The 12,516-nt window shown below is 35.5% G+C and overlaps 1 protein-coding gene across 1 annotated transcript in view; it reads left to right on the top strand.

Moving 5' to 3' along the window:
* The window catches only part of ST3GAL3 (ST3 beta-galactoside alpha-2,3-sialyltransferase 3), a 191,092-nt gene that overhangs the window by 71,859 nt on the left and 106,717 nt on the right, over nt 1-12,516 (top strand). Inside the window, exon 5 of the mRNA XM_070939627.1 lies at nt 10,902-10,994. Coding sequence (XP_070795728.1) covers nt 10,902-10,994 — 93 coding nt within the window. The remainder of the gene's footprint in view (nt 1-10,901; nt 10,995-12,516) is intronic.

The raw sequence follows: 12,516 nt of genomic DNA, 5'->3' as shown, positions 1-12,516 counted from the left end.
CCTTAATCACTACCCTAAACTTGCTCTCAATAACAGAGAAGAGGGTGTTAAATAATTATTTCCTGCAGGCCCCAAATATGTTAGGTATGCAACTGCTTGTAAGAAAGCTGCTGGCATGTTTGGTGCTCCTGTAATTTGCAGTGCAAATTTTAAAAAGCCGCCTCCAGCAGAGAAACTTTGCTGGAGATCATAGAAATATCTTTGCTTCTAAAGTCATTAATCCTTCTAACTACAGTTCAAAGTGTTATCTCCAGATATGTTTTATACTGAAATAAAACTAGTTGCCACCAGTAACTTGCCTGACCGTGTAAAAACTGAACATCTATTGTTATGAAAGATTTAACTCAAATTATAGTACAGATGTCAGGAACTGGAATTTATATTTTTGACTTCAGGAGATAATGTTGATTGTAGATCATTTATTTAGTTATTAGATAAATGAATATCCTATCAAATGGATTGGGTAGTTTACAGAAATAGTAAAATTAGCATTTTATGTTGATCTATTTATAGTACTCATGTTTATTCTGCAAAGTTGGCAAACAAACACATTGTAACAAGTGTAGATAAACCATTTCCTAAACATTAGTAAGGAGGCGGTAAACCCAACCCTAGTTAATTTTGTGTAGATGGTCTGCTGATAGTATAAAGCCGTGATGGCGAACCTATGGCACGGGTGCCACAGGTGGCACGTGGAGCCATATCGGTGGGCACACAAGCTCAGCTCCGACACGCATGCATGCGCCAGCCAGCTGGTTTTCGGGCCTTCTGGGCCCACCAGAAGTCAGGAAACACACTGTTTCTGGCCTCCAGAGGTCCTCAGGGGTGGGTGGGTGGGGAAGGTTGTTTTTGCCCTCCCCAGGCTCCTAGAAAGGCTCTGGAACCTAGGGAGAGCAAAAAATGGGCCTACCGAGCCCACCGTGCCATCACATGCCAAATGTGGGGGGAGCACGGTGGGGGGGCAGGGCACATAGAATTATGGATGTGGGCACACGTGCGTGTGACCCCACCACACTCCCCTCGCTTTTGGCATGCGATGGCAAAAAGGTTAGCCATCACTGGTATAAAGTTTCATCATCTCATTTTTAAAATGAGCCTTGGTAGTACAGGGGTTTAAGGCATCCGGTTATTAAGCTTATTAAGACCAGCTGCCTGCAATTACTGCAGGGTTCGAATCTCGCCAAGGCTCAAGGTTGACTCAGCCTTCCATCCTTTCTAAGGTAGGTGAAATGAGGACCCAGTTTGTGGGGGCAATAAGCTGACTTTGTATAAATATACAAAAGGATGAAGGCTATTGCTGAGCACATTGTAAGCCGCCCTGAGTCTTCGGAGAAGGGCGGCATATAAATCAAATTAAAAAAAAATAATAATTATGGTATATTGTTTTAAACATTGTTAACAATAAAAAAGAGAATATTTATAAAAATAGATATTTTGGAAAGTTTCATACAAGTGTCTTAATAAAACAAGCTGCAATATTAATTTTATTGATTAATTTTATTATTTATTTTGATCTAAGCTTGTCTTGAGGACTGGTTCCATATTAACTTATAGTATTTTCTTAATTTGAAGCTTGTTATTGATAATATTCCAGCTTGATATTCACATTTCTAAATGCTTTAGCCATCCAAAAACTGTTACTTCTACAGATGAACTCTAATTAAATTATTAATCATAGAATTTTATATTTTATAGATCATAGGATTTTATATTTGCTTGAAATGAGGTACAGATTTCATTTCGTTTCGTTTTGCATTTATTGGTGATAGAATAACATGCATCCTTAGTGAATTTATATATAATGGTGTTTTGGGCCTATGACCATATATTTTAATAAACTGATAGGAAATTATTATTTTATCAATAAAAGAGAAAATATCAATAAAAGAGAAAATAAAGTCATAAACTATATTGTTTAAACCAGACTTTGACTACCTCATATTCCTTGGCTAATGGCTAAGAGACGAATATGTTTGAAAAATTACTCTACTGGTATTAAGAATTTGACACGATCTTCTTGTGATTTCTGGCTACATTGTTGATGCCCATGTTTTGTGGAAATAATAGTCACACACTGGCTGTGTAGTCAAACTAGTAATGAATGCTTGGTATTATTTTCAAGGATTCATGAAAATTGAAAGGAGATGAGAAAAGAGAAGTGGAGGTCAAGACTGTATGAAAGAAAAAAATAAATAAAAGGGAACACTCTGAAATTGCTGAAGTGCTGTCAAATAAGTTGCATTCCTACATGAAATAAAGAGTTGGAATGCAAAAAACAGTCAGTTGGAGGGTTTCAAAATGTAGGTGGCATCTTGAATATAAAGCTTTAATGAACTCAGGACTGCTTTGCATGTCGACAGGCAGATTGTAAACTCAACTTCCCTGAACGTCTCTGGATGTTTTAGGTACTGTGTGTAAATTATGGCAAGCTATAGACTGTAGATCTATGTCTTGACCCGTATAAAAATACTTGGCAATAATTCCTTTACTTCAAGCTGTTGCTGGAAGAGAAGTGTCATATCAACAGTCTGGGATTAATCAAACCCATAAATAATTGCAGATGGCAGAATTACTGTAGCATGCACTCTAAAGGACAGAAATCTTTAAGAAGGATCTAGTAAAACACTCCTTTTGTGGGGAGGGGAAAGAAAATAAACTATTGCATTATTAACCTGCAGTCTGCATTCAGGTGCTACTTGTACATATAGTCTCTTATAAAGAAATATCTATCAGTGTTAGGATATGTTATCAAGCATTTGGCTTCTGTGTGTGTGTGTGTGTGTGTGTGTGTGTGTGTGTGTGTGTGTGTGTAGATACACACACACACACACACACACACACACACACACACAGAGTCCTTCTATAACGGTTCATTTAGTGACCGTTCAAAGTTATAACAGCAATGAAAAAATTGACTGATAACTGTTGCTGTGTCTCCACAGTCACATGATCAAAATTTGGATGCTTGGCAACTGGCTCATATTTATGAATGTTGCAGTGTCCTAGAGTCATGTGATCATCTTTTGCGACCTTCTTACGAGCAAAATCAATGTGGAAGCCAGATTCACTTAACAATACTTTTATTCATTTAACAATTGCAGTGATTCACTTAATAACTGTGGCACAAAAGTTCGTAAAATGGGGTAAAATTCACTTAACAAATGTTTCACTTAGCAACAAAAATGTTGGGCTCAGTTGTGGTCGTAAGTCATATGTATATATATATAAGTAGAGATATGTATATGTACATGTATATGTATATATGTACACATACACAGTGTGTACTTAAAGAGGGTACAGTTCACTTCAGCTTAATGTATTGCTAGTTTGGGTTCCAAAATAAGGTGCCCCAGGTTAAAATACTGAAGAATTTCAGAATAAGGTGGAAAGCTTTCTTGGGAGGAGTAGAATTATCTGGAGTAGTAGATATATTTACATCTGAATTCTTTTGTGACATAAACAGGAAATTAGGTGAAACCTTATGAACAAATTGACATATAGCCAATGTCAACTTTGAATATGACTGCTTTTAATGTTGCTGACAGATTATTATGTTCTCTTTATTTGTTTATTGATTATTTGATTGACATATCTTTCCATCTAAAATATCAAAGCAATTGATAGCTCAAAAATGATGCTTCACTTCCCCATTTTGTCAACATAGGTTTGTATCTTCACTGGAAATAAGCCCTTCTTCTTTCTGATAAATGCATGCATCTAAATCACTACAGTGGGCATATACAGAATATCTCTATGTGTGCATCTATACCTTCCAGAAGGAAATTCCAAAATGGGGGAGCAGGAATTATCATCATCCAATTAATAATTACTCATCAAAATAGAGAATTTTAAATTTGGATTTGTCAAACATTCTCATAGATGATAGATGATAGATAGATAGATAGATAGATAGATAGATAGATAGATAGATAGAATAAGATAGATAAGGCCGAAATAGATCTATCTTAGTCTCCCAGTGGGCAGCAAAGGGTCTGCTGGCTGCCAGAAGAAAAAAAGAAAAAAGAAAAAAAAAGCCCAGAAACTAGTGAATTGTGATTTCACTGAACTAGGGCTGCATAATATCTTGGTTTACGTAGGTAGAACCTGGCTAAAGAGAAATACACATAAATCCTACGAAGAAGTAAGAAAATAGATATTGTACCTTTACAGGGAGGATACATGAGATGTGGGTGTGGCTTACTGATGATGGCTAACGAGCCAGAAATAGATCTATATAAGTCTCTCACCTGGCAGCAAGAACTTGCTGGCTGCCAGAAAGAAAAAAGCCCAGAATTGAGTGGATGTGATTCCACTGAGCTAGGGCTGCAGAAAAACCTTGGTTACGTAGGAAAAACCTGGCTAGAGGAAAAACACACAAAAATCCTACGAAGAAGTAAGAAAATAGATATTGTACCTTTACAGGGAGGATACATGAGATGTGGGTGTGGCTTACTGATTATGGCTAACAAGCCAGAAATAGATCTATATAAGTCTCTCACCTGGCAGCAAGAACTTGCTGGCTGCCAGAAAGAAAAAAGCCCAGAATCGAGGGCTAGGGCTGCAGAAAAACCTTGGTTACGTAGGAAAAACCTGGCTAGAGGAAAAACACACACACACACACACACACACACACACACACACACACACACATATTAAAGCAATAAAACCAAAATTCTTTGCCTTATCCAGCCTTCTTGATGCATCCAACAAGCCATATCCCTGTCTGTTTTGCTGTCTCTGTCCCAATGCCAATGCCTTTCTTTGCCATGCTGTGGGCAATTTGGCTTCATTCTTGCCTGCAGTAAAATTTTGAATCTAGTTGAGTTGTGGCTTGGAATCAGCTTCCAAATCTGGCTGGGAATGGAAATCAGAGTTACACATGGAGAGAGCTGTGATTTACTGACATCTTCCCACAACACTTTGCCATTAAAGAACATTTGAACTGGAAATACCAGGTTGCATAAGTGCATTTCAGATAGACCACTCATAGGGCTGGTATTTTGCAATTCCTGATGTTATGGTGGTAAGAAAAAAGAAGTGGTAGAAAAATATGGAAGGATTACCAGTGAAGGATGATACCTTGACATCCTCATGAAACTCTAGAGCACCCAGAGCCAGTACTAAAACTCACCAAATAAAACTATGTGATGTGTTTAACATCTTTATTTTTTCCTTTATATCAAACTAGAGAAATGCTGACAAGGGGATGGGTCAACATCCTAAACAGCAAAAGAGCAGATAGAATGGAGGCTTGCACTTGTAAAAGGAGGAAAGGAGGAATGAGATCGAGGTGAGGGAAAATAAAATATAGACGAGGAAATGCCTGTTAGGTTATAGTATATGCAGAATAATTCACTTGAGATATCTTTATGTTTGCAGATCTAACAAATTTGCACAGAATGTTCTTTATGGGACAGTCTCAAATTAAAAATGAAGAATCCATGTTGGAAGAATTAAATCTTTTGATTTTTTTAAAATAGTTTTTTTAATAGTTAGATTATGCAAATATTCAATTGTTTAACTGTTTACCAATGCGCAGTTAAACAATTTTGTCACATCCATGACTTTATTCCTCTTTATTTGAAAAGAGATTTTGGATTTGACTTGTGAAAAACAGGTCAAGCTGCTATTAAAATATGCTTCATTATTCTATTCTAGATGCATTTACTTATTAATTAATGCTGAAAATTTTAATTTCTGTTTTGTCTGCCATATGTCTTTGGGTTTCATGTGTATCTAAATTTACTCATGGTATGCATAAACAACCAAAATATTTCTTTTCATCCTTTTATTTACGCCAAAGTAACTTAAATCAGTGTCTGACTTCTCTCTAGATTATGGGTTTGTATATAAATATGGCTATATTATTTTCATAGTAGCTTAAATTGGAGGCATGGCATGACAGAAATAGAGGATAAAGATGTAATAAAAATGTAAGTTGTGATAACAATGGAAATCTTAACTACTTTAAATAGGTTGAATATACATCATTTTAATCGTGAGATGAAGTTTATGGATTGTAGACTTACGTTTGACAGAAAATGGAAAAGATTAATAAAACATACTGTTGGCTGACTTTTGTACCAGCATGGCAATATTAAAAGTCCATTGAATTGAGATCAGCAATTAATGAGAATTAGTATCAGTGATGGCTCATGTCTTTGTTAAGCCTTGTTTCATTGTTGAAGAACAGTTGTGATAGGGCAGATTTCTTTCAATATGGTATCACCTAAATGAGCTAGAATGCGAAAATGTGCTGGAATAATGAAATGTCTTTGAAGCTACTGCCCAAAATTCTATTTCCCAAAATGTTTGGATGTAATTATCCTAATCTAGGTTTAGAACAGGTTTGTTTTCTGGAAGCCAGTGAAGAATGGAGATAAGACATATAAAACCTTGAGTAATTGGAGATGGCCTATTAGGCAACTTTCTTTGGAATTCCTAAATTACACAAAGGTAACATCATCCCAGTGGAGAAATACCTTGTCTGAGATGTAGTAATATTCAAAATGGCATGTGACATATCATGTGCTTTATCTATTTTAGGGAGCTAGGCGATAACTAGTGTTTAATTTTTAAAAAGGAAGAAAATATATAGAGACCATAAATTGACAGTAGAACCAAGTTATATAAATGAAAAGTTAATGAACAATAGAAATATTTGGATACATTTATACATAACTGCACATTCTTCTACTATGATATTCCCACTGATGCAAATAAATATTGGCTGAGTTCATATAACATGCTAAATCATAAATCTGAATTAATAGAATGCAATTGCTATGTTCAGTTAACATGTTTAAATCCAGTCAGCCAAATTATTTGGGTTTAAAAGATGACTTGTTCACACAACATTTTAATACAACTGCTACGGTAGATTCCCACAATAGCAGATTAACTTTCAGAGGGCAGGGCAGAAAGTCAGGAACAAGATACTGCTCTTAATTTTGTTGGGTGGTAAAAATATCCTACTGTAACAATTGTAAATAATAAGGAAACATGATCTTTCCTACAATGATATAACAAGGTACAGTTAGAATTTATTCAAAGTTTTATGAATAAATAACTAGATCAATGAGAATTAATTACAGGTTAGTATAGCTCTTAAAGCAGTTATGTCTTTTTTCAGGCAAAAACCTGAAAAAAGGTATATTTATTTCAATAAGTAGTAGGATGGAGCTGCACTCATGAGAGTTCTGAAGCACATCAAAGCAGTGGTGAAATCTAAAATTTGTTACTACCGGTTCTGTGGGCGTGGCTTGGTGGTGGGGTAATGTGACTGGGTGGGCGTGGCCAATTTTTTTTTAACTTTTAAAACCATTTTTTCTACAACCTCTTCGGTGAAGAGGTTGTAAAAAAATGCTTTCAAAGGCTGACGATCCCAGCTGAGTTGCCTGATCGGCAGAGGCTTTTTTAAAAAGCCTCTGCCAATTAGGCAATTTAGCTGGGATCGTCAGAGGCATTTAAAAGAAAAAAAGGTTTTTTTTCTTTTAAAAGCCTTTGACGATCCCAGCTGAGCTGCGCGATCATCAGAGGCTTTTTTTTTTTTTTTTTACTTTTAAAAGCATTTTTTCGGCCGAAGAAGTTGTAGAAAAACTGCTTTTAAAAGTAAAAAAAAGCCTCTGATGATTGTGCAGTTCAGCTGGACATGGTGGGGGGGCAGGGATTTTTGCTACTGGTTCTCCGAACCACCCGCCTCCATTGCTACCGGATCGGGCGATCCGGTCCGAACCGGGAGCATATCACCCCCGCATCAAAGTATTCACAGCTCGTGATGGAGTCCCCTGAATGAGTTCACATGTTATTGTGGGCATTTTTCCTGTCAAAACTCTTTAATAAATAATTAAATTAAAATCCCATGATATAAGAAAATAGAAATCTATCTCACGAGTTTTAAGGGATTTTGTTTATTTTTTAATTTTTAATTTAGAAACAGAGTTTTTCTTTATATTGAAGTATATGCAGTGTATGCATATATCAAGTATATGCAAAACAAGTTTTTTTGTTCTAAACTTCTTTTTAAAAAATGAATGACAATATGAATTTACAGTAATCGTAAAACCTGATTTTAAATGATGAACTTTAGCTTTCACATTAAGTTTTTAAAGAAGAGGCTGGATGTACTAGCAGCAGATTTCCTGTACTGGTAAAAAAAATGTTATATCACTGTACTTTAATATAGCATTTTTTAAATCTTATTTTATGAAGCAAAAATTTAAAAATTGTTGTGGTTCAAAAGTTAAGCTCTCTAATCATTCTGTAGAAAATTCAACTCCTTTAGCAATTTTTTCTGTTGTCAAAAGCTTCAATTTTTAGGCAAAATGAAAATCAAATAACACAAAAAGCAGAGGTATTCTGAAAAATTATATGACACCCCTAAATTATGATATAAGCAGTTCTGCCAATGTTTTTGGGTTAGAGTTTATGGTCAGATCTTAGAAGTGATAGGATTTGTATAATAATTTTATTAGTTCCATACAGATAATCCTCAAGGTACGACAGGCCGTTTAACAAATATTTGAAATTATGATAGACCCATCCCCCCCCAAAAGCTACATATTACTTCAAAGTTATGATGGCTGCAGCATCCCTGCAATCATTCACCCTTATGACCCACCACAGGGTTGTTGCAGTGCCCTCCCATTTCTCTCCCCACATCCCACTCTGCCAGGGCCCTGCAGCATTTGGGCTTGCTCCTCACATGTCCATCATGCCCCACACTTTCTTCTGAAGCTCTCTGGACCTCATGTTGGGAAAGCAGGATAGGCCATGTGTCTCTGAGCGACGTGGTGGCAATCTAAATGTGGTTCCCATTTTGTCCACCCGCTTATGGGAGGGGACATAATGGCGGCTGCCAGAGAAACTGCTTCATTTTACTGCCTTAGAGAGATGTGCACAGTGCCACAGAAACCAGATTTTTTGTTACATTTCCAACATTTACTAGACTTATTTTTGAAGATTTTGGCTAACCTAGCAGGTGGTAGGTACCATCTATAAAACATTTTATGTAAGTTTTCTTGATACGAAGTTGCCATTGTTACTTTATAATTTCTTTCCCATTTATTTTGCCACTTCTCTAGTTCTATGTTATGTCCAAAGTTTTTTGACCACTGTATCATTGTTTCTTTTACTTGTTCATCTTCCATTTTCAAAGTTAGTAGAAAGTTATACAGTTTCTTAATCAGTTTTTCATTGGAATTCAACAATAGCTGATCTTCTGAAAGGTTCTGCAGCAAAACAAACCACTGCTGGGCCTTGCAGCAGTGACCCAAATGCAGCCACCATTTTGTCCCTGCCCACAAATGGGGGGGGAGGGGAAACAAAAGAGTGGCCACCAGACAAACTGCTTCATTTTATTCCTTAGAAAGGTCTCCACTACAAGTTTGTTGGCTGCAAACCTATTTTTGCTTGTGACACCTCAAAATATGAACTATTTATTATACTTAGAAAAGTTAAATAAGTCTACCTCTACCTATCTTGAGACTTTGGATATAATTGTGTCTTTATTTGCCAGAAAATATGAATGAAAGGAAACAAAAGAAATATATATATTTTTAGCCAATATCTTAAATTCATTTGCTTAAGTCTAAATGGTATCCTCAGGATACCGTATAGTAGCTAAAAGAAGTATCCAAAGCCAAATCTTAAAGAAGAATACTATCTTAAGAATGAATTAAATTTTAACTTCAGACTTTCTCATTACTTGCATTTCCATTGTCCAAATGTGGTTTAGATGTGCTGGAATATCTGGAGAGCATCAGTTTGGGAAATGCAGGCTTTGGGTTCCTTTGTCATGCATGAATACTGTAAAGAAGCAGATTTTCTCTAAACTGTATCCTCTATGAATAATACTGTTACCCCTGTTAATACTCAAATTTTGCGCTGAAATTTGGGGAAAATTATACATTCTTTGTTCGTAGATCTTTGACTATATGAAGACTACAGGTAGAAAAAGAAGCTGACAGAAATAGCTGTGTTTTCACCATAGTAACTGTACTCATTTGGAATATAAATTCAGTCTTTTACACAGGTAGCATCGACTTACAACAGTTCATTTAGTGACCATTCAAAGTTGCAACACTGAAAAAAGTGACTTATCACCATTTTTCATACTTATGACTGTTGCAGCATCCCCATAGTCACGTGATCAAAATTTGGACAGTTAGCAATTGACTCATATTTATAATGGTTGCAGTGTCCTGGGGTCATGTGATCACCTTTTGCAACCTTCTGACAAGTAAAGTCAATGGGGAAGCCAGATTCATTTAACAATTATGTTACTAACTTAACAATTGCAGTGGTTCACTTAACAACTGTGGCAAGAAAGGTCAAAAAATGGGGCAAAATTCACTTAACAAATATCTCACTTAGGAACAAAAAATTTTGGACTCCATTGTACTTGTTAGTCGAGGACTATCTGTATATCCATTGATTGCGCAAGACTGAGCTCTTAGAAAATGATAAAAGGAAATCACGTTGGAGTTATGGTATACCACCTCTCCATTTTCATAGTAGGTGGAAGAAATTTATAGTAATTTGGTTAGATTTACTTTACGGTACTACTATTACATTATAACATTTACATAGTAGTAAATGTAGCACAGTATTAGTTTACTGGTTTACATGGTAATAAAATTACATAGTAATATAGTATTATATATTAATACCAGAACAAAAAGTTAGGTAATATATTTTTGGAGTCCAAACTCATGTAATTACAAGGAAATATGCTACATACCTGAAGCCACATGGTATAATTTGATGACATCCTATTTTAATTTCATAAGACTTTTCTGTTCCTGTTCCTGCTGTTCAGAAAAACTAATGATAAAAGGATTTAATTGATCCACTTTTCATTTTTTTCTTAGGATGATCATAACACTTACTATTTTTCACAGGCCTCCAGAGTTAGTATCAAAATACGGTAATATCTCAGAAGGCGTTTGCAAGCCTGGGTATGCTTCTGCTTTGATGACTGCCATCTTTCCAAAGTAAGTGACTGATCCTTTGTAATACCTAATTCTGTTATCTTACTATAATGTTCTAAATATGTGATGAAATATTTAGCTTAATTAAAATGAATTTCAGAACTATGCAATGCTGTTTTAATGATGCAAAAATAAACAAGGAACAGTATATGTATATAATGACTACAACTAAATGAGATATTTTTTCATTTTATCCTTACATTCCCGTATTTTCTAATCATATGGGAATTTTAGATTTTATCGTATAACTTTAAACTGTATTGTATACCATGATTAATCACAGCAGGTTATAGCATCCTCTGCTGATCTTGAAAAAGTTAGCTAGAGTTAGATCAAGTTTGGGAATATTTCAAACAAAAAATTATGATAGAAGACAATGGCAAAACATTTCATATTTTTGAAGGAAAATTGTATGGCTGAATCTGTGGGGTTGCTAGAAGTAAAAATTGACATTTTCACAGACCATTTTAAATGCTTCTAAAGTCTCCATTTAATTCAACAATGCTATATGATCATATGCAATGTTTTTTTTCAATGATTTTTTTGTATGATACCAGTTATTATGTGAAAAAATTGGAACGGATAAGGCAGAAAAAGGTTTTTCATTCATTGAATGGGTTGTGTCAGAAATTAGTGAAATTTTAATGGAGTTACTATGCTTCCATTTGTTGAATTGAATTTTTTTTTTTAATTGGTAGTTTTGGGTGATTAAGAACAGCTGTGACAGAACAGCTTTTAACCTTTGTCTGAAAATAAGTCTGGCTTTCTGTGCTTTATGAGAACCTCCAGGCCTATGTGGTTATTCTGCAGTGTAAGGGACCAAGCATGATAAGGATCTTTTGCCCTTCTTCAAACTTGAAAGAAAGAGCCTGAAACCATTACATACCAGTATACAATTCTCAGCTGGTGATGTTTTCCAACATATAGTTTCCTTAGAGTAACATTTGCAGTATAACCACTTTTTGATGTGGCATTTCTGGGCTATGATGGGAGCACATTATATTTTGTAGTTTTATTTCTTTTGGATTTTTTGTCAGTTTCCTAGTTTTCCTAGTGAACATAGAAACATTTGGATCCGCTGACAACAAAAACCCTTTTGGTTCTCTAGAATCTAAATAAATCTATTTAGCGATATCTAGAGATTTTTACTGTGCCTTCCTTGTTGCTTTGCTTTGTTTGCACATTCATATAACACAATTGAGAGCCAGTGTGGTGTAGTGATTAAGGTGCTGGTTAGGATAAGGGAGATCCAGGTTGTAGTTCTCCTTGTACAGTACACAAAAGCAGTCAGGGTGATTTAGGATTAGTCACTGTCTTTTGTCCCTAAACGGAGAAGTTGAAAACATCTAGCTATCAGCCCAAAGTCGAACAGTGTGGGAGACTATCGTCCATATACTTTAATAAAGAGGGCTTTACTAAAATATGATATTTATTATTATAAGGGGCACGGTGGCTCAGTGGCTAAGACACTGAGCTTTGTCAATCGAAAGGTCAGCAGTTCAGCTGTTCGAATCCCTAGTGCCAC

Source organism: Pituophis catenifer, unplaced genomic scaffold (assembly GCF_029215685.1).
Source record: "Pituophis catenifer annectens isolate HBS135680 unplaced genomic scaffold, rPitCat1.0.hap2 SCAF_3, whole genome shotgun sequence".
Classification (NCBI taxonomy): domain Eukaryota; kingdom Metazoa; phylum Chordata; class Lepidosauria; order Squamata; family Colubridae; genus Pituophis; species Pituophis catenifer.
Note: the sequence above shows the minus strand (reverse complement) of the source record. Positions and strands in the feature narration are given on the sequence as shown.